Genomic DNA, 23,249 nt, shown 5'->3' on the forward strand with positions numbered 1-23,249 from the left:
CCCAGCTTCCATGGTTTCTGATAAGAAATCCATGGTGCTACTTAGATTTGTCCCATGTGGCTGGTCTTGGATCTTGGGTGGTGGTTTACCCCACAGTTCAGATCTGAAAGTCTATGGGATGCAATTTAAGGTCAGATTCATGCATATTCAGTTTGGTGGTGGGCTCAGGATCTCATAACCTTCTTTATTTGGTCTCTTTCCTGAGCTCCTTCCTCTCAGATCTCTGCCTAGTACTTTCTGGTTTCCATGCCCCATTTTTGTTCCTCTGGCCAGAAAGCTGGTTCTTGGTTTTATTCTGCTTTGCCTCACACTTTTTACATCTGCACCTTCATTTGGGGCCATGTAGTAGAAAGATAGAGAGGAAGAAAGAAGCATGAATTTCATCCCACCCTCTTAGAACAATAGTTCCTCCATTCAGAGAGATAAGTTCCTTTCCCTCAACATTTCAAGTTTCGTATGGATCCCTGTTGCTGTTGCTCCTGCTATCACATGATTGCTTACAGTATACAAGGACATGAAGAAAAGAACAAAAGAGGGCAGATTTCCCCTTGTTCAATCTGAGCATTAGAGACCCTGCTCTTACTCCCCATGCAGGACTAGAGGGCTTCTCTGGGTCCTCTCTCATTCAGCACAGATTTCTACTTGTGGTTTCAGCTGCATTGAGTCTAGGTTAGGGATTACTGGAAGGAAGAAAATACCAGTTCAGTGGTACTTCAAATTCTGATGCTTTTCTAGTCTGCCTCCTACTATATACTCTCCAGGGTTCTCAAATAGCTATTACATATAATTTGCCCAGGTTTTATAACTCTATTCAGTGTGGTGGACAGGATGGAGTAGGCTGACTCCATCTTACCCAATTCCAGAACATCAGTATATCTTTTCATACCTTGTTTAGTGAGTATGTAAAAGACCCATAGGAATCAAAAAGTAGGAACATAAATTCTGAAGCCCTGATGGCAGGATCCCTTATACAGGGAAGTATATAGGGGAGAGCTAGACAATAGTTAATGATAGATTCTTAGGGAAGCATTTTTCTGGGTGGCTCTTGGGAAACAAGGAGGATTACAGATGAATTAGGCAGGTCCTCCTTCCTTTGGCATGACTGTATCACTTTAATGAGCTAGCATTAAAGAAGTATCAAAAGGAAACTATAGCGCATCTCAACATAGAATTTACTAAACCAATAAAACTACTCTTCCTGCCCATTGAGGGTAACTTGGGGACCCATATTGCCTAGCTGAGGCACATGCGGTGAGGGGCAGAGGTGTAGGCTCCCAGAGCCCTGGAATTCCACAGGAATATTGTACTTGTAGTTTAGAATCTAAGTGAGATTTAGTTCCGCAGCTGGCATTCTTATGAGGTGACCCTGCTTATCAAGAGAACTCAAGGAAGGAGACACTGCAGAAAGGGTGTGGGAGAGGACCATGGTTTCAAAGTCAAGTCTTGCAGAAGAGGAACACACATATGTACACAGGTACACACAAACACACCCCTCTTTCATTTCTCCTATAGGTGGAATTTTGAAGGCCCTTCTGTTGGGGGATTTCATGAGGCATATTATATAAACTATGCTCAATGCTTCTCTCCCGTCCTTCTTGGTGAGGAGATGATCACAGGTAGGCATACTGAGTGTGCAAGACTGGGCTTTACACTTAGCTACTGATGAGGGAGAGCTGTAGCTGGATGGGGAGCAGGTCTTTCTGAGAAGCTTATGGCACAGACCAGGAAAGAAGACATTGATCTTGCATCCTCCTAGGAGAGGCCTCATGGCCAGAATGGGGAATTTGAGCATGCAAGTGAATGTAGATGTGTTCCTGTAGGTTTGTGTCCTCAGTCCTCTGTAAATTCACAAAGGCACACAACAGTGATGCAGGTGAATTTTATGTCACCAAAAATCCTGTTTCCCAAATGGAAGAAATGAAAAATCACTGTATCAGAACTCCTGATCTGTGAACTAGATCAGGAATAAAAATAAAGTCAGTGAAAAGAGGAAAAAATTACTATCATCATGAGTGGACTCTTTTAATCTACTTTTAATCTACTTCATGTGCAGGGGCACCTGGGTGGCTCAGTGGTTGAGCACCTGCCTTTGGCTCAGATCATGATCCCGGGGTTCTGGGTTCAAGTCCCATATCAGGCTCCCTGAGGAGTATTTGCTTCTCCCCCTGCTTATGTCTTTGCCTCCTTCTCATGAATAAACAAATAAAATCTTTTAAAAAAATCTACTTTATGTGCAGACAGGTTGGGCTGGTGGTGCCTTCTGTGTAAGCCCCTCAAGCATCCAGTGAGATGCTACCCATAACATCTGACACACTTCCACACCAGGATCTCTACCTGATGTTGAATTCTGAGGTTGCCATCTTTTAAACTGGCCCCAAGAAGTCTAGTTTTGTTAACTGAGTAGATGGAACATGCTGATGAGGGAAAACAGAAGATGTTCTCTGAATCGCCTTTAGTTGGCCAAATGGAGTAAAAGCTGAAAAAATCAAAAGCTAACCAACAGAATTGAAAACCAGTGGCTAGAACTGGTGATAGAAGCACTAGTGGGCTGCCCTTGCTACCTAGAGCAGCCAAATTTTTGAGTAATAGGTATAACAATAGGTCTGTAAGTATTCAGTTCTATGTAGAGTAACTTCTTCCTACAGAGAGTCTCCACGGTGAGGAGCTAAAGGCATTTCATGAGGCATGTTACTTTCACACTTACAGTCACCACTGGAAGAAGAGTGGTTGGGGTAGCAGAGAATCAGGATGATACAGCTTAGCTTAAGGGGCATTAGACAAATTTCCAGAAGTTCTCATATTGGTTCTGCTACCTATGCCAGGAGAGAATAGGCAAGTACACCAACCTCCACAGGCCTGTTTCCTCTAATAAAACAGTGAGGACATTGACATGGTGATTTCAAACCAGAGAATTAAAATTTTTCCGAAACTCCCCCCATTGAAAGATGAGTTCCCCACCCCCACCTCCCACCCCCCGGCCTCCTTGAGTATGGGTTGGCTGGCCTTGGTGACTTGCATCTGGGGGATAGAATGCAGCACAAGGAACTGCTTGACTTCCAATGCCAGGTAGTAAGAGGACAATGCAGCTCCCCTCTGGCTCTCTCGCCCATGAATGTTTGCCCTGGAACCCAGTCACGTGTTGTGAGGTCGCCACCACACCTCCATGTGGAAAGCCACAGTCTCCCTGACAGCCTCCATCAACCACTAGCCACTAATGGGAGAAAGCATGTCTTCAGGTGGTTCCAGCCCACCATTTTTTTTAAAGATTTATTTATCTTAGAGAAAGAGAGCACGTGTGTTCATGCGTGTGGGGGAAGGGGTAGGGGGACAGAATCTCAAGCAGACTCCTTGCTGAGCGCAGAGCCCAAGGCACGCTTGATCTGATGACCCATGTGATCAGAGCCCCAGCAGAAAGAGTGGATGCTCAGCTGACTGAGTCACCCAGGTGCCCCCACCCAGGCCACCATCTTTGAGCTGCTCTCGCTGAGACCACAGGGAACAGGGACAGGCATTCCCTGTCAGGCCCCACCCAAGTTGAAGATCCACGGGCAAATGAATGATGTCATTTTTATCCTGTACATTTTGGAGAGGCTCGTTACACAGCAACAGACAACCCAGGAGAGTTAGTGCCTACGGCAAAGACTCAGTGATGCCCAAGATTTCTTCTAGAGCAGAAATTCTGGTGTGTCTAAACCCGGCTAACTAGTTCCACATTATAGGATGGGACAGAAACCGATCAGCATGCAGACCAGGCCTCTCAAACCTGAGTCTTATAAACCGGGCAAAATGAACCTGTCTGAGAGTGCTTATCAGGATTAGGTCTTACACTTCTTGTGAAATTTTCACAAAAGTCTTCAGGGTACCTGCAACAGATGGAGTGGTTGACAAAGGAACTCAGAGTTTCCTGTAGAATTGAAAGAGATCAAGTAGGTGCTCACTGTCGACATCCAGAGAGGCAACTCTAACAAGGCAACGCTCACGGGCATGACATAAATTTTAAATATCTTCCACATTAAGACAGTCCCATCCGTGAAAGGTGAACTTCCATGAGGAATAAATTGGAGTCTGGTCAGCCACATTAACAGGGACCCTGTGGGAGTATTCCTGTTAAAGTTTGATGGGTGTGGTAGAAAAATGAGATGGGAAATATGTCAAAATATGAACAGTGCCTACATCTAGGTAGTGATGATTATAAATGAGCTTTGTTGATTTCTTTATACCTTTCTGTATTTTTCAAACGTCATTTTGGTGCTTTTTCATATGTAAGAAAATGCACAAAAATGATGCAAATAAAGTTGATATAAGATAGTATTGGGCAAAAGGTCTTCATGGAAAGTTGTGAAGAGTTACTTAGAGAAAAAAGAAGGACTATGGCCAGAGAAGGTTATTTTTCGTTGTTACTGATTTTGTTTTTTTTTCCCCAGATAATTTTCTAAATTCACAGTTCCATAAAATGGAACAGATTTTGGGTTATTTGCTAATCGCCATCTTAGCACTTTTAATGTGCTAAGGAGCCCTGAAACTCTCTGAAAGGGAGAAAAAGTAAAGAGCATGGCCCAAACTTGTTTTGGGGGGGCATTTCCTCAGATTTTTCCCTTTAAGGCATAAAGCAAGGTCCATTTAAGATCAGCTGTCCCCTGCTGTGCCCAGGCAGGTGTACACCTCCTCATGTCCATAAGCCGGGCAGCCTCCTGCATACCCAGATGGTGGGGGCTAGAGACACCTCTGAGCTCAGGAGCTCGATTCAAGGAGAGAATGCCACCTGGGTGTGTGGAGAGAAAAGCCACCCCCCGTGGAGCCAGATGGGTCAGGCTGGTGCTGCCCTCATCTCACAGAGAATTTTGGAGTATGTTTTCTGATGCAGAGACTTGGCGAAGCGTTTGTGGGATGGCTGAGCTCGGCCAGTGGTATTCTTTTCTTCTGAGATGTAACCGGGACATCTTTACTCTTAACCAGAGTTATCAGAAAATGTCCAGGCCAAATGGGAAGCTGGCCTCATTTTCTAGTGAGCCTTACTTAACAGTCACACAGGGAGAATTTCACGGGAGCGCAAGCCTTAGCAACTTGTCACTGAAATTCTCAAAGGGATATTTAGCTTTTCCTGCAGAAAAGAAGCTTTTTCAAAATGGTGGACTTCTGACCTTCCTTTTTCAAAATTTAGTGAAATTACTGAAAGGGCTTTTGGTGAATTCCTCTTCGCCTCAGATGCTCCCAGAGAGGTTCCAGACTTCTCTGGGTGTCCCTGAGCTAAGACTTTCCCAAGTTTCTAAGCCTACCAGGCACACAATTCTCCTTCTGACAATTCTTAGCCGACCAAAGTACCCCACCAGGGTAGAAGCCAAGAGCCTCGAAGGGAGGGAGGCCTCTTTTCCATTCTGCTGTTTACTGGGCCACAGTAAGAATTAGCATTCTGCTTGCGAGTACGGTTCTACTTTTTCCCTTTGTTTGGAATACAGATTCACTCATCTGGAAATTACGGGGTAATATAAATGAATCGTGTGTCCTGATACCTCTATGCTCTCCTAATGCCTGCTGCTGCCTTAATCACCAAATAAAACAAGCAGAAAGGAAGTCTCAACGTTTTTTTACTGCCATATTTTCCCTGCGTCGGGGCTTACAATGATGTGCATAACTCCCAGTCAAGAGCCTATGAAAGAAAATCCCAGCAGAATTAGCACTATCGGCTCTAGCTGGAAACATCGACATATCAAGACCAAGGCCAGCCTTCTCGTTCGGCACCGAGCCCGCACCCAGGGGCATCAGGGAGTGTGCACGGAGCTGGAGTCCTCCTCAATGGATCGGACCAGCTTTTCCTTTCAGACCTACAGAATTTACAACCAGAGAAATGAAATAATAAGATGAGGTCAGTCTCCTCCTCTTCACCATATTTCTCTCCACCAAAGAGCATGTGGCTGAAAAATAGAGCTTATGAATCCTGATCAGCATCCCAGCTCTGCTCAACACAGACCCTGCAGGATGTGCTTCCTCCTTTATGCTGGTTTTCCAGAATGCCTCTCTAACTTGCCCAAAGCCCTCTGAGGGCACAGTAATGCTATGTACCCTCCTCTTTCTCTTCCACTTGCTTAATACTGACTTAGTTAACAAATATTGATGGGAGGGCGAGTGAATGGTCTCAGTCATTGGTCCACATTGATAAACTACCCCTGGGGGAACCAGGAGAAAGGAACAGCCTCCCAATGGCTAAAGCTTTTCCTTTTGCAACGCTTGCTTTCTCAAAGGTTCATACACGTATAGGCTTCTCGGTTGTAGTGCTGGAATTCCCGCTGAAGTCCAACTTTAGGGGCACCTGGGTGGCTCAGTGGTTGAGCGTCTGCCTTTGGCTCAGGTCTGATCCAGGGGTCCTGGGATCAAGTCCCACATCGGGCTCCCTGCATGGAGCCTGCTTCTCCCTCTGCCTATGTCTCTGCCTCTCTCTCTGTCTCTCATGGATAAGTAAATAAAATCTTTTTTTATTCTTTATCTTTTTTTTTCTTTTAGTAAATAAAATCTTAAAAAAAAAAACAAACAAAAAAACTCTCTCTGCTTCCCTAGGTTGCAGAGCTGCTGTGAGGATCACAGAGTTCATGCATGTAAAATGCTGCAGGCTCACAGCGAGTGCTCCAGGCACCTTGGTGTTGCTGTGTTCTCTGCAGTGTGCTGGGGGCTTACAAACAGCTGCATTTAGTTCCAGCCATAACCCTACAAAGAAGTTGCTACTATTTTCACCCCCATTTGGCAGAGGAAGAAACTGCAGCTAAGAGAAGTGCAGTAGCTCATCTGAGGACAGAAAGTGTAAGTGTCAGGAGTCTAAGCCAGGCCTGTCTCATTCTAAGCTATGTACTTCCTGCCCACTGCACCGCTTCCTGGATGACCCCCCCACACACACACACACCAAAACTATGTCACGCCAGAATTAGAAATACATGTGTATGTATGACTGGACCCCAAAATGGTCAGCTGTGAACCTCATTATCTAGGGATTCCAAATGTCTCTCCTTCAAACTGTTTCCTTTTTTGAGTTCAAGGACCATGTTTTTTGCATCTTCCCCAAAGAAAACAGCAAATAGTCCTGACACACAATGGGCACTCAATACTCACTGGATTTACACGGAAATTCACAGAAGTGGAACTGTGTCCTGGTTCAGAATACTCGATCAAACAATCCAAACAAACCATGAATTCCCTAAAGCTTTGGAAACCTTGCCCAACACAGCGCGTGTTTTCTGGAGACAATGAGGGTTTTTGAGCTGAAGCCGAGCATTTCTAATCTCATCAAAAAAAAAAAAAAAAAAGACCATCATGTGAGTGAAAACTATTCCTATCAGGCCTCTAGGTGGGATTAGGGGAAGGGCCTCCCATGCTGCTACCAAACCTGCTAGAGTTAGAGGCTTCAAAAAGGATATAATCTTAGGATAGTGGGTCATTTTGTCCTGGTTTCTCCCCAAGTGTTATGAAGGCTACTGCATTATTGCTGGTATTCTGGCAACAGATCTGGGTATTACCAAACATTCTAGACCTATTTCCCCATCTGAGGTCAAGAGGGGGTGAAGGCTGGCCAGCAGCCTCACTATCCCAGATGTGGGCACACATCCCGAACAGGCAATGTGGGGCTGTGGGTACCCACAGCTCAGAGCAAACAGGGGTGGGAATGAATGGAAAGAAACTGGGTACGATCTGATTTATTTCTAAGAACTTTTAGAAGAGGTTTTGTTGGGATGTCTCTATCTGGTGACCCCTGAGTGTTGTAGCATTTCATCTCCTCTGGATTTCGAGGTAAGCAGTGCAGTAGAGGCAGGGCTAGGACTGGGGGGCTGAGAGGTGACCTGAAGATGAGGATGGTAGCAGCAGACTCCCACTGACTCCAAAATCACAGCACAATACAGCTGTCCACCTGGGCTTGCCAGAGTGACTGGTCAGTCCCTACGTGAAGGGGTGTGCCGTGATCTGGGAGTAAGCACAGAGTCTGAGGTCAGGAAGCCTTTATTTAACTTCCACTCCTGCCACTTGTTAGAGCTTTATGATGTTTGATGAGTTACTAAGCCTTCCTCTCCTCATCTGTAGAATGGGAATAATAGTGAAACACACTTCAGAGGGATGTTGGGATGATATGTGATAATGCAGAGAAAAGAACATAGCATCAAAGGATTAGGGCTCAGAGGAAGCACTCCGTGGCTGCCGGCCACCGCCGCTGACCTTTTCATGTTGCTGAGAATGAGAATACCCTGTCAATGTATTAGTGTCTTGCATTTTCCTTTTTTTTTTTTTTTTAAGATTTTATTTATTTGAGAGAGAGAGAGTGTGTGTGAGAGAAGGAGATCATGAGCGGGGGGGGGGGGGGGGAGGGAGAAGCAGACTCCCTGCTGAGCGGGGAGCCCAACGCAGGGCTCAATCCCTAGACCCTGGGATCACGACCTGAGCTGAAGGCAGACACTTAACCAACTGAACCATCCAGGGCCCTGTGTCCTACATTTTTACATACATGTAACAATTAACACATACACACACACACACACACACACACACAGGAGCTTCTTTGTGTATTTTGTGGCTGATTCCCAAAATAACCATGGAGGAGGACAGGACAGAAATGACTGTGTGGTGTTACAGGTGAGGAAGTGGAAGCTGACAGTGGGGAGGGTCTGTTGGAATTCACGAGCTGCAACTGGGCTGGTGTTGCCCCTGCACCCACTCCACAGCTACCTGTGAGGAGACCAAGAGGCCAAACACCCAGAGGAAAGAACTGGAAGTCCGCCTGCCCATGAGAGAGGGCAGGAAGATTCCAACCTCGTCTGGTCTGGGCTAGTCTTGTTCATCCACTTGTTACTTGGGACCAGGTGGATTTTGCAACCCTTAGAGGTTGTGGTTTAAGGTCTGAGAGCACCACTGTGGGCGGTGGCAGTTTCCCACTGCCAAGAGAAGGGCATGTTACTTCCAAATAAATTGGGGGTGTTATTTGAATTGTTGTCTATTTAGATTTTTATCAGAGAAAATTCTTTTCTTTTTGTGGGGAAGTGCAGAGGGAAAGGGAGAGGGAGAGGGAGAGAGAATCTCAAGCAGACTCCATACTGAGCCCAGAGCCCCACGCGGGGCTCGATCTCATGGCCCTGAGATCATGACCTGAGCCAAAACGAAGAGTCAGATGCTCAACCGATGGCATCACCCAGGCCCTGAGAAAATTTTTAAACATGGACAGGTAGAGATAAGCGTCTGATGAACCCCCAGTGCTGACCCTCCAGTGTTAACAACCCTCACTCCTGGCTGACCTGTTTCACCCACACCTCTGGCCGTCTACCCTGCTCCCTGACTTTTCTTTAAGGAAATACTTGGGGAGTTAACAAGCAGTTCAGACTCCTGCTGTGCCCCACAGATTTACATCCAGCAGGCCTGGAGTGGCTGGGGATTTGTTCTCATGCCTGCCACCCTTTCCCCTCAACAGGTGACATGAAAGGCAGACACCGAACTGGGGGACCTCTGAGGGCTCCTCCATTTGCAAGTGGATGATTCTGTAAGTGAACCAGGCAGTAGGTGCTGTGAAGGGAAGTGAGCAAACCCTTCAGTTCTGCAGCTGTCTGAGGGCCCGTTGCAGAGGACTGAGGGTCCTGCCACACACACACACACACACACACACACACACACACACACACAGTGGCAGAAGCAGACAGAGATCATATGGAGGAAGAAGGCTCATCCTTGGGCCTGTGAGTGAAGGCTTTCCCCAGAGAGCACACTCTGTTGCTGGGCCTGTCACCTGCAGCCTGATGGTCTGTAGTCACTTACCAACCACCTCCCTTCACCTGTGTCCTCCTCATGTCACCTTTATTTCCCTGAAGCCTAGCACAGGAACTGCCCACAGGGGCGAATTGTGTGATGTTGATAATATTCCACGGCTCTTTACCTTCAAACTATCAACTTCATGACTCCACTTTAAAAACAGTAGGTATTCAGTAGGTGCCCAGTGAAGGAATAAGCAAGGATTGGGTTAAACAGCTCTGACACGCCAGCTACCGAGCTAGTATTTCTGGCCAACACCACAATGGCGTAAGGGGTGGGATCTCCAAGTACAGATGAAGAAACTGAGGCAGGATACATGGAAGTGCTTATCGCACAGGGATGATTACTATGTGTTCGACGTATGGGAAAGAGGATTCCTATTATTGTCCAAAGCCAGGCAGCTGCCACAGTGGGGCTGGGATTTGAAACCAGTCATGCCTGGCTCCAGTCAGGCTGCCTTACCAAGCAGTCCCTGTGCTGGAAAAGCAGTAAACTTCAGTGGCCTCTGAAAGGAGACCCAGGTTACCAAGGTTAATATACAAACATGTGAAAAATATAAGCCACTTGGCAAGTCCCGAACAATGAGGAATTTCAGGATAAGGAAGAAAATTGAGGGAGCTGGTCTACATTATTTTTTTTTTTTTAGTAGAGCACTGCTATATTTCAAGGATGGTGGATACCAAAAGCATGTCCCCCAATGGCCTGTCTTGCTGGTGTTCTCATCCACGCTGAGGACAAGCACATTTGACCCTGGCAGACCACATGGAACACACTGAGGCAGGAAAGCCGCTCCTTCTTACCTCTTTGCCCTGTCTTTCTCATCTTCATCCATTAGATTTTCTATGCAGTTTTTCCTGCAAAAGAGAACAGAGGATTACTGTCTGCTTCTAGACCTTTCTTAGGTCTACCAAGGTGTCATCATTTTGGTCCTATCTAACGCCCCCCCTCCCCCGCCCCAGCCTTAGCCTAGAGGTTCTCAAACTTTCTGGTTCCAGTAAAACCCTTTACACTCTCAAAAATTACTGAGGACACCAAAGAGTTCTTGTGTATGTGGGTTAAAGTGAGAAATCTTAAATATGCGAGCCTTCATTCCATTAGGTATCAGGGCCATATAATCATCAGATATCAAGGAGCTTCTAGAAAAGTTCACTATATTCACGAGAATAAAAAAGGCAAAGAATGTGTTAATATTAGGAAAGTTGTTTTGACCTCCTGGACCCCCCCCCCCAGGGATCCCCAGATCACACTTGGACAACTGTTGTCTAGATCCAGCTCAGTGAAGTGTCTGTTTATCTCAGACCTTAACCTGCAAGGTGCCTATGACATTACGAAGGACCGCATTTATACATCTGTTCACTCAAATACACAAACCCCGCTTACATGCAGCCAGGAAGAAACGGGGCCCCAAAATATGACAACCCATAGTCCTTCAAGGCATTTACACTTCCCTAGACAGTCAAGGCACACAAATGCGAAAAATTAAGTAACAATCCAGGAATGTTCTCGCAGCCCAAAGGCATCAGAGACTCCCTCACTGCCCAGAGCCTGTACTCTCCGGGGCGGCTGGCTGGATGTCTTAAGGCCCACAGATGTGGGTTCCTCTGCCACACGTAGGCCTGTGTCTTCACGCCTCAGAGCCATGGCTCTGACTCCTTATTTCATTCACACGTGTCCCACAGTCCCGCGTGTCTGGGGTGCGCCCCCTCCAGGCAGCCCTGGGAGCAGAAACACTCTGAGGGTGGCCCACGAGGCCAGAGCCTGCGGGGGGAACTGGAGGTGAAGGCCGTGGTGGCCGAGGGGGCAGAGTGAGTGGGATCAGGGTGGGGACCCCAGAAGAGCTGAGTCACCAGTGCCCACACACTCCTCTTCCCAGAGGGTCTGAAGTCAGGAGGCCCAAACCGACACTCTGCGACCGCACCAACACCCTCGAAACTTCAAGTAGCAGATACTTTTTAATGGGGCACACGGATCTGTCTAAGATCAACTGGTTTTGTGATGTGGGTCCGACAGGTGCACAGGGATGGGTGGGAGCCCGACAGGGAGGGAGAATTCTGCAGCTCCACACGCGCACACTCAGCGTGCGCACACCCTGCTCCATTCAGTCACCCACAGCCTCGCTTTAGTGATAGGTTCGGGAGGCATGGCCGTCCCGAGTTGAGGTTTGCAGCGTAATTAAAATGGGGTTTTAATTCATCTGTACACAGGCCTGTGCTTAATGCTTTCCAGGTGGAATCTGTTCAGTTTTAAGATGCGAAAAAAGTGGTGTCACCTTCTTTAGTGATGCACGACCCCAGATCTGTGCTCCCAGGGACGTGCTGGCTGCCCATGTGGGCAGGACGTGAGCGAGCACCCAGCCGAGCCAAGGCCTTCGCCAGGTGCCCCCGGGAAGAGCATGTTTGAGGGAGGGATGCAGGCTTCACTCTGCTTTCCTGAGGTTCTGGAATCCTGCAATTACTGGGATTACTGGGATTGCTTAGTCATAAATGAAAACTTACAAGTGACTAATAGCTGTTCTTTATCAGCCACGTCTTCTCTGTCTTATATTTGTCCTTAAACATTTCCTGAATCCATGAAACCTTGATGACCTATACCCACTTCCTCTTCTTCCCTATCCCTCCCGTTCCCGTGCCTGATTCCTGTCACCTGACCCCTGTCTACACCATTCTGCTCAATGGCAGGTGTGTGATGAGAAGACACCTAAGCCAAGTTCCCCAGGAGTACCTGCCACAGGGGCTCCACACTCAGATCCTTACTGTCTTGTCACTGAGCCTATTGTCTCCCATGCCCTCCTCATGGGCCTTTTTTTTTTTAAGATTTTATTTATTTGAGAGAGAGAGAGAGAGTGAGCGAGCAAGCATAAGGAGGGGGAAAGAGGCAGAGGGAGAGGGAGAAGCACACTCTCTGCTGAGCAGGGAGCCCAAAGTAGGGCTCAATCCCAGGACCCTGAGATGATGACCTCAGAGCCACCCACAGGCTCCTCCCTCTTTTTTTTTTTTTAATACTAAAACAACTGTGGTGAAATACACATTACATAAAATGTATCACTTTTAAGTGGACAGTTCAACAGCGTTAAGTGCATTGCTCTTGTGCAACCATCACCACCATCTGAGGGACTCTTTTCTTCTTGCAAAACTGCAACTCTGTGTCCATCCTTCACTGACTCCCCATTCCCTCTCCCCTAGACTTTGCCATCACCACTCTCTCTGTCTCTATGGATTTGACTATTCTACATTTGTCACACAGGTGGAATCATACAGGACAACTACTGTTGTCCTTTTGTGGCAAGCTGATTTCACTTTTAGCATAACGTCCTTAAGATTTATCACATCATAGCATGTATGGGGATTTTCTTCCTTTTTAAGACTGAATAATCTTGGGGATCCCTGGGTGGCTCAGCGGTTTAGTGCCTGCCTTTGGCCCAGGGCGTGACTCTGGAGTCCCGGGATCGAGTCCCGTGTCGGGCTCCCGGAGTGGAGCCTGCTTCTCCCTCCTCCTGTGTCTCTGCCTCTCTCTCTCTCTGTCTATCATAAATAAATAAAATAAATAAATCTTTAAAAAAAAAGACTGAATAACCTTCCATTGTGTGTTTATACCACTTTTTATTTATCCCGTCATCTGTCCATGCACTGAGTGGCTTCCACCTTTTGACTACCACCAGTAGTGCTGCGAGGAACATGGCTGTAACCCCCTACCCTCATTTTTGAGCCATCCTTTTATTTCATGATGTGGAGAAATTAGGGCCCAAAAGCACAAAAGAAAGGGGAGAAAATCTTTCCTGTGAGGTCTGGTTAAAGGAACAGTAGACAAGTTTAAGAGGCGGCACCTATTCCTCTCAATTGCGTAGGATTTTGAGCAAAAAAAATTTTTTTTCATGATCACACAGAACCAGGGAAGAGAACATGGAGCTTAAGTGAAGGCAGAGAAGATTCTGTATGGAGGTGAGAAGATAACTGCTGATGTGATTAACCCCCAGAGTGAATAATGGAGGGATACTATAGAATCTTCACTCTGGACAACCACATATTCTAAGTGCATTAGACATTTATGAGATCTATTAGTCAAAGTCCCAACAGGAGACAGGACTTCGACAGAAAGGTGTGGGTGGGGTTTAGGGGAACCAGGAGGGATGGTGTGGTTACCTAGGGTTAGTATCAGACGAGCTGTTAACCCCCCTGAGAGTGAAGGGATCAGAAGGAAATAGTTTCCCAAATCTGGAAGGAGTGTGTCCTATAGGGTAGGGGGCATTTGGTGGAAGGATGCAGCCAGCCTGAAGAAACCTTTTAAGAGGGGAGTCAAGGGAATAAATACCTCACCTCACTCTCTGCCCATCCTGTCCCGCTGGTGTCGCCTATTGGATACACCACCCAGAAGGGTGAGGCAGGGGGCCCATGATGTCATCCGTATGGGGGAGCCCCGGGTACAGAGGAGGGTGGAAAGGTGTGAAGTGGAACAGGAAGGATACTCAGTAATGTTCATTTATGAGAACTCCTCCAGTTCTGGGTTTCTTGGATTTTCTGGAACACAAACTATTTGGAACCTTTCAAAACCTTTTACATTTCCCCAAATTTGAAGTATAAGCATCTGCATCTAGGAACTAAACACTCAAGAAATAATAACACAATCGTGATGAGAGGCTGAGGAAAGAGAGACTAGCAGAGAAGATCCTTGGAACTATTTAAGTCACAAAGTCGGTAATGATAGACTGTAACCTACAGAAGAAACTTCTTGAGTCCATAAGGATACAAATCATTAACCGGATAAATCAATGGGCAGTTGGGGAGGGGGACAGATCTCCCTTACAGAACAACTCCAATTCATAAAGGTAAAAGGAATATAGGAAATAGAAAATCACATCAGTACCCCATAGTAATAATTTTTGCAGGCAAGATCCATTGATGGATGTTGAAATTAATATGCAAAAGTTTGAGAAGACTCAGGATATCTGCATAAAGTATCTCCTTCAATATATTTATTAACTACAAAGAAGAATGGTAACTTTATAACTGGGGGCGGTTGGCAGACACTACCTTCCCTAGGGGTCAAAATTAACATCACCAGTGTAAGTTAGACCCAAGTCTTTTGGTGGAAATAAGTGCTCATTCTCTTGGGTGTTTATACCCAGGTAGGAGTATAATTGCTATATTATAGGGTGGCCATATGCTTAGTTTATCAAAAACTGCCAACTGTTTTCCAAAGTGACCGCACAATTTTACATTTGCACCAGGAGCATGTGAGAGTTCCCGCGGTTCCACATTCTTGCCAACACTTGGTATTGGTTTCTTACTTTTAGTCATTCTAGCGGGTGTGTTGTGGGATCTCACTGGGATTTTAATTTGCATTTCCCTCATGATTGATGACACTGAGTATCTTTTCATGTGCTTATTGACCACCAAGATAGCTTCTTCAGTGAGATGTCCAAGTTTTTTGCCCATTATTTTTCTTTCTTTTTTCTTTAAAAATTGGGCCATTTGTCTTCCTTGTACTGGTTTGTAGAGGTTTCTCTCTTCTGCCCACGGAACTTTGCCAGATCTAGAGATCAATTTGTGAACATTTTCTCCCAGTCTGTGGCTGGCCTTTGCACTTTCTTGATGGTATCTCTTGGTGAACAGATAAAGTCCAGTTTATAAATTTTTAATTTCATGGTTAGTGATTTTGTGTCCTCAGAAATCTCTGCCACCTCAGTGTCATGAAGAATTCTCCTGTTTCCTTCTAAAAGCTTTATTATTTTAGCTTTTACATTTAGATCTATAGTCCATCGCAAATTAAATTTTATGTCTGGTGTAAAACAATGGTCAAGGATCTTTTTTTTTTTTTCCTTGTTCCAATCTGGACATTCAGTTACTTCAGGGTCATTTATTGAAAAGACATTTCTTTCCCTGTTGAATTGCATTGGCATTTTTGTCAGATGTCTCCTGTGATCCTATATATATATTTACAGAATCTTTATTCAGGTCCATCTATCTACAGGGTCTCGGCAGCATGCAGATATACAGGATAAATATTTTTTTGAAATAAACTTTACTTTTTAGAATTATTTTGCATTTACAGAAAATGCAAAGGCACTACAGAGAGTTCCTACATATCCTGCACCCAGTATCCCTTATTATGAACACCTCACATTAGTATGGTACATTTGTCACAATTAATGAACATCATTGACACATCATTAAATAAAGTCCACACTTTATTAATATTTATTAGTTTCTACCTAATGTCCTTTTTCTGTCCCAAGATCTCATCTAGGGTACCACATTACACTTAGTCATCGTGTCTCCTTAGGCATCTCATAGATGTGAGAGTTTCTCAGACTCTCCTTGTTTAGGATTTGTAGAATGTCCCTCAATTTGGGTTTGTCTGATGTTTTTTCTCATGGTCAGATTGAGCATATGGGTTTTTAGAGGAAGCCTACAAGGGGTAAAGTGCCATTCTTATCACATCATGTCAAGGGTGTTAACAGCATCTATCCCTATGACATTGGCCTTAACTACCTGGCTAAGGTAGTGCCAAACTTAGCTTTATTATTTTTTTTAATATTTATTTGAGAAAGAGAGAGAGAGATTGAAAACATGAGTGGGGGGAGGGGCAGAAGGAGAAACAGACTCGTCACTGATCAGGGAGCCTGATGTGGGGCTCGATCCCAGGATCCTGAGATCATGACCTGAGGTGAAGGCAGATGCTCAACCGAATGAGCCACCCAGGTACCTTAAACTTGTCTTTAAACTGCATGTTAGTTACATTTACACATGGCATGTGCAATATTTTTCTTCAATTTTCAGATAGTCCTTTTCCAAATGAAGAATTGCTAAATTTAAAGTGGTAGATCCAATTATCAATCTCAAAAAAGTACAATGAATATGCTATCTTCTCTGTTTTTAGAGTTGGATACATAATTATTGAGCTTTTATCAGATTGACAATCAGAGCCATTGCTTCAAACTTAGAGGCACTTCACCTGGAAACATATTGAGCATATTATCTGAAGACAGCTAACCTGCTGTTTAGGGAAACTTATTCTGTTTCCTAACTCTGTGGCACCTTGGATTTGTCTATCTTTATGTCAGTTCCACACTATCTCAACTCCTCTGGCTTTATAGAGATTCTTGGTAGCAATGTAGTGTGAGCTTTCCAATTTTGTGCTTCTTATTTAAGATTCTTGGCTATTCTAGGTCTTTGCATTTCCTTGCAAATTTTGGAATTTACATTGTCAATTTCTATAAAAATGCCTGCTGCAACCTTGATTGGGATTGTGTTGAATCTAGATTGTGTAGAATCTAATTTGGGAAAAACTGAGTCGTAACCATGTTGAGGTCTCTGATCCATGTACTCGGCTTCTCTCTGTGAAGAGGTAACGGAGTGGCTTCCTTGAAGCACTAACATGATGTTCAGTGATTCAATGGGTATTCCCTGAGTGCTAGGGCAACCTGCAAAGCCCCTGCTCTCATGGTGCTTAGAGGGTGGGTGTTGGGTAGGGGAGTGGGGGCAAGTCACAAGCAAATAAATAAGCAAACATTGTCAACTGCTTATAACTTCTGTGGAGAAAAATAAAGGAGAGTTGATGCAGGGTGGGGGCAGGGGTAGGGAGTGCTGTACTGGGCTGGCTGGAGTCTTACTCTTTTGCTATTTTAGGGGGTCACAGAAGGTCTCCCTAGTAAGACCATGTTTGAGATATGACCTGAGGGAAGGAGCCACGGGAATACATACCAGGGAGACTGGACAAAGTTTGGCTTTTGCTCTGAGTGAATGGGAAGGCACTGGAGGTTCTGATCAGAGAGGCGACAGAGAGTTCCTCAGAGGACAGCGGCAATTCTCGAAAGAATTGCATTGGCACAGGGGAGAGTACCTAGCCTGGCCCGCAGCAGACACTCAAAATCAGGTTATCTTCACTGATGGCAAGGACGAGATAAAATGCACCTTTACACCTTGCCAGGATGCCCAGCCCTGCGACTTACCCATAGTGAGTGCTCAGTAAGTATCGGAGGAATGAAGGAGAGAAGGAAGGGAGGGACAGACAGGCAGACAGGGTTGAAAGGAAGGTCAGGGCCAGAGCCAAAGCCCTACCTGAGCTCTGGTGGGACCGCAGAACACTGACTCCCACAAATCTCTCAATGATCTTGGTTAACCCAGAATAACAGTACTCACGAAGTACCTTTAAAGGTGCACCTATGTCCTCAGGACTAAGAATTAAAACAAAACTATTCTGTGTAAAGGAAAAGCCCCTCTGACTCTTCAGGAGGGGCAGGTGGCTCCCTCACCAACCCTCAGCCATGGCAAAATTCTGAAACACCATCATCTTATTTTACCCCCATCCGGTTCTATGTGTAGAATGGGCTGGCTCTGGTTACGTCCCTGTCGTACCCGGAAGCATCTCCCAGGAGGACTGAGCAGCCTGCCCGTGGACACAGGGCCTGCGGGAGAGCCAACCCCGGGCTGTCTTCTTGGAGCAGACTCAGGCACTTCACCCACAGCCTGCTGCGCACGTGTGAGGTTCCCACATCAGAGTCAGGCTGATTTAAATTTCAATTCCAACCCACTTACTCTATGACCTTGATCAAGTCCCTAAACTCCATGAGTTTCTGTTTCCCTCATTGCTAAAGTGGGGCTGGCATCCACCAGGCAGAGATGACGTGGGCCATAAAGGAGAAGGATGTCAGCAGGCATGTGTGCAGGCAGGGCCCAGCGTGCTGCCAGCAGCTCAGGCCTCCAGGGGGGTTCTCTCCATCACACGCTGGCCTCCCCTAACTGTCCTAGCCTTTACGTTCCCACTGGGGGCCTGAGCCCCTGCTAAGGCAGCTGACTCCAGGACTATCCTTTCTTCTTCTCTGCCTTACTGTTCCGTGAACATGCTCTCTGCACAGCACGAAGGTCACTGCAGGGTGAATGGGGCCACACAGGCCTAACATTTCTGAGAGGTGCTCCTGACCAGAGAAAGGAAGGGCTGTATTGATGGGGAGACTATTTTGCCAACCAAGAGGCACCCATGGATGGGTGCCCCTGTCGCACCTCCGGAGACCACCTGTGGCTGCCGGTAAGCAGGACTGTGGAGACCAACATGCAGGATGGGGTGGGTAAAGCAGCTTGGGCTGGACCCAGGAAGCAGCCCAGCTGGAGGATGTAAGCACGCGAGGCCAGTGAGCCCTGGCTGGGCTCGGGAAGCCTCCAGGGACGGAGCCGAGAGCCACACCCGCTGCCACAGCAGGCAGGCTAGTGGGACACACCGGGTCTCGGAGCTCCGGGAAGGGGCAAAGGCAGCAGAGGCCTGCACTTGTCAGGCCCAGGCTGAAACCCTGCTTCTGCCCTTTGTAGAAACCCCCAGCACAGGCCCTGGGCACACATAAGTCCTCAGAAATGTCTGGCTACTGTTAATCACACTATCAGTAATGATAACCAGCTCAGCAGCTAGCCGTAGAAACTGGTACTTAAGCCTATAACATGTCTTCGAGCAGGGGATCCCTGGGTGGCTCAGCGGTTTAGCACCTGCCTTTGGCCCAGGGCACGATCATGGACATCCTGGGATCGAGTCCTGCGTCGGGCTCCCGGCATGGAGCCTGCTTCTCTCTCTGCCTGTGTCTCTGCCTCTCTCTCTCTCTGTCTCTCTCTCATAAATAAATAAGAATCTTAAAAAAAAATAAAATAAAATGTCTGAGCAGAGTGGGATTATTGTTCTTGTGTCTACCAGTCATTGTGTGTGTGTAGGCACGGCAGAAAGACAGACGTGCACACACACTGCCTGGAGTGGTGAGCCTGTCCCAGCCGTCCAGTGTAACTCGGCAGAGACTTAGGTTGTTGTCAGGCTGGGTGGGAGGGAGAGAAGGGAATGGAACAAACAGAATGCCCGAGGATGTCCTCAAGAAATAGCTATTGACCTTAATCGAACCAGAGAACAGAAGTGAAGTGTGCAAGTGACATTTTCATTACCTTGGTGAAATTTCTACCCTAAGGGTTCTGGAACATTCTTTCTCACAGCCACTTACTGCTATACAACGGACTGCAACTCTGGCCCTTGGTGAACAGGGATCAGCAAACGGCAGCCTGTTTTCTCATGGCACGTCTGCCCCGGGTCCCACCGTGTGTCAGCAGTGAGACAGGAGACAAAGGAATCATATACCCTTAGAGGGTATATGATGTCACCCTTAGAGGGTGACAGAGACACCCCCAAGGACTGGGTCTCCAGAGAAGGCTTCATGCAATATACATGGGAAGTATGTTATTCTACTAACACAAGGGTTGGCAGTGCTCTTTCTGTAAAGAGCTGCCTAGTAAATATTTTAGAGGCAGACCAACCCGTCTCTGCTGCAGCTACTCAACTCTGCTGTTATAGACGATATGTAAATGAATGGGTGTGGTTGTGTTCCAATAAAACTTTATTTGCAGAAACAGGCTGGGAGCCAGAAAGAATCACTACTCAGCCTTCCTTTTCAGGGTCTTTTACTTTTTAACCTTTTTTTTTTTTTTAAAAAGATTTTTATTTATTTATTCATGATAGGCATAGAGAGAGAGAGAGGCAGGGACACAGGCAGAGGGATAACCAGGCTCCATGCCGGGAGCCCGATGTGGGACTTGATCCTGGGACCCCAGGATCAGGCCCTGGGCTGAAGGCAGGAGCTAAACCGCTGAGCCACCCAGGGATCCCCACTTTTTAACTTTTTGTACAGCCAATTCCATATCATCTTGAATTTTCTTCCAAGTGACTATTATAAGCCTGTTGGGTGGCCAGGCCATTGTTTTTACAAAATGAAATCATGACACTTACAAACCGGCTGAGAAATGGCTTGAATCTTGGACCCACGTTAGCTGGAGAATCCTAGTATTTCTCTCCACCATACTGACCAAAGCTGGTGAATTTAGCTCATCACAAAGAGAAAGCATTAAAACCAAGAATTTGTTGAAATCAAAAGGGGCAACAGCAAGCACATGCATTTCCCCTCGATGGGGGTTCTTTCCTGTCTTCCCAGTCAGCCCCTGGTGAGGGGACCTCATGTCGTTTGGGATTAGCATCTTTATCTTGTACGTGAGAACTTGATAACGATTTTTCCTCATTATACTTAAGAAACAGAAAGGCTTTGTAAAATAGCCACTGATGAACTGCCATGCTTACTGCTGTCCCTTTGTCCTTTGGGGGAGGCTAGGAAATGACTTCCACATTTTAATTCTTCCTCTCCCGGGAATGTTGTTTTGGTTGCAATGAATCATTTGCTGGGGGAAAAAAATAGCTTTTCTAAAGGAAACGGGCAGTGAAAATGCGAGCGCCGCCCGCTCCTGCAGTCCCAATTCCCCTCCAACTGAGAAATGCTCGCCACATCCTGGCACATCCTTCGACTTGGGAAATGCAAGGTGGACAGGTCCTTCCTTCACCCTGGCCACTCTGGCAAGTCCCCACCCCCTGGCACCCTGGCAGCAAGGCCTCCTGAGCCTTGCTGGGGGCTTCACTGGGCCCAGTTCCCAGAAATCACCAAGATGAGCCCCCCACCTCAGCGACCTGCCATGAATGCACGAAAATCATACCAGAAGCTCCTCCAATGGTCAGCACTGAGGCTCTATCTGCCGGTTACAATCATGAGTCCCCCTTGCAAGGGTCTGATGATTCATTATTCAGGGGAACAGGGCCATAGCAATGAAGGAGGGGCTAGAGAAAGTTAGAAACTTCGTTATTAAATAGACAATGACATCGTTTGGTCAGCAAAGAGCTTCCAAAATAAAAATCGTCTCGATACCTGGAGGTTAGGGTCAGCCTCACATGGCATATTATTCTTGGCAACCTTTGTTATGTTCCAAGCTCTCAAGATTCCCTTCGGAGGGCCCCTTTATAGAGTTTAGGCTTCACAGTGAAAACCTGAGTCAATTAGAAAATGTGATGGAGGGGGGACAGTGTGTGGTCAGGGTGTGGACAATAGATCCCTATAAAAATCAGCAAGAGGGGAAGAGGAGATTTATGAGTCATGCCCAGAGCTGAGTCAGTGAAAGCCTTTGTTGAGAACCGCTCATCAGCTGCCACAGACAAACCAAAATGAATCCATGAAACTCTGCTCCAGCCAGCAGCTCCCCAGCACGTAACCAGTCCTAACGCTCCTTCTGGCCTGGGGATACTCATCCTCATTGTGCTCCAGCTTGCAAGGAGAGCCAAAGAAATAGAAGTCCTCGAAATAGGAAGAGTCAGGCTTGTTTTGGACATCCGGGCTGGGAGATTTGGGGTTTCATATCAGGGCTTCAAATAATGGTGAATAAGAACATAGACTGCTTCAGTCTGCTGGCTGCGGAGAGCCAGGGGCTGATGGCACCCCCCGTGCTGGGGCCGCGGGGCCCGGGCCAGCTCGAGGGCTGCCAGAGGCCCTGGGGGCACCCTCTGTGCTGTGAGACCCTCTGCTGACTGTGCTGACCGTGTTCACTCTTCACAGGTATCCGTGAAGCCAGAGCGCTGCAGTTCCTGCCGTTGGCTCTCTGTGGTCCAGCTGGGCTGAGGTAATCCCCCCAACCCAGGGGAGGCGGGTGCTGGCCTGGGGGGCCTTCCTCTGGCGTGAGGAGCATTGCCAGGTCCATCCAAGTCGCCTGGACAGGCCTGCCCCCCGCCCCCTGACATGAGTCTGGTGGTATCTGATGCCCAGGGTCGAGAAACAGGCCTTGACCACTGACACCCAGAGCTGTCTGAGCAGAGGGTGGCCTTGTGTCTCGGGCGGGGTCTCTCTGCCCGCTCGAGGTCCCTGCTCCTCTCATGGGTGCCGTGCCCTGCGTGTGCCTCTGCGGGCAGGCAGCGCACAGATGAGCCACAGTCTCTGATGTCATCAGGGGCCTGGCAAGGGGGCATCCCAAGGGGAGGTCCAGCCCCCGCCCCCCAGTGGAAAGCAGTCCTGACTAGGGAGGGCAGACGGATGGGGGGGGGGGCTCCAGTGCACAAGCTACCATCCATGAGACAAGGCAGCCGCTACAGGAATGTTCTGTAGAAACAGTCCCATTTCTGGATGCCCCACCAGCTTTGGTTGGAGGGCGATTTCCAACATAGACTAGATCCTTCCCCCTCTAACTAGATGCCCACCTTCCATCTTCTCTTCCAGAACCACACAGCACCTGGAATGTGCAGAGTCTGAAGAAAGGCCTGCCTCCTTTGGGAGGTCTTCCCTACACAGGAAGAGGAGGCACAAGCACAGACCAGGAAGCCCCCAACCCACCTGAGAGAGGGGACTCAAAGCACTTCCCCCAGGAAGACCTTGGCCGGCGGTGGGACAATCACTGCCTGCGACAGTCTTGTTCACCAAGCAAGCGGAAAGCTGTCAGCTGGTCCAAAAAGGCCTGACTTTCATGCCATTCAAAGGCCAATTGGGTTTTGCCCTGGCAGGACTAGAAATCTCTGGTTTCCCCATTTTGTACATTCAGATATTCATGTTGTAAATTAAAGGTATTTTGGAATATCTCTCTCCTCCCATCTGGCCTGATAACACTGAAGAAACTGCAAGAGAAAGCAGGAGAAGTCTATTTTTTCTTTTTTAA

At 47.1% G+C, this 23,249-nt stretch overlaps 1 protein-coding gene and 1 long non-coding RNA gene across 3 annotated transcripts in view; one reads left to right on the forward strand and one right to left on the reverse strand.

Moving 5' to 3' along the window:
* NPAS2 (neuronal PAS domain protein 2) overlaps positions 1–23,249 on the reverse strand; it is a 158,498-nt gene that overhangs the window by 74,831 nt on the left and 60,418 nt on the right. For both annotated transcript variants that reach the window (XM_072844497.1, XM_072844496.1), the window contains exon 2: positions 10,572–10,625. In XM_072844497.1, the coding sequence (XP_072700598.1) occupies positions 10,572–10,603 (32 nt within the window). In that variant the 5' untranslated portion in view covers positions 10,604–10,625. The remainder of the gene's footprint in view (positions 1–10,571; positions 10,626–23,249) is intronic.
* LOC140643087 (uncharacterized) lies at positions 1,360–22,953 on the forward strand. The gene is made up of 3 exons (XR_012039492.1): positions 1,360–1,474; positions 22,163–22,226; positions 22,817–22,953. It is a non-coding gene; the product is annotated as an uncharacterized lncRNA (long non-coding RNA).

Source organism: Canis lupus, chromosome 11, assembly GCF_048164855.1.
Source record: "Canis lupus baileyi chromosome 11, mCanLup2.hap1, whole genome shotgun sequence".
Taxonomy (NCBI): domain Eukaryota; kingdom Metazoa; phylum Chordata; class Mammalia; order Carnivora; family Canidae; genus Canis; species Canis lupus.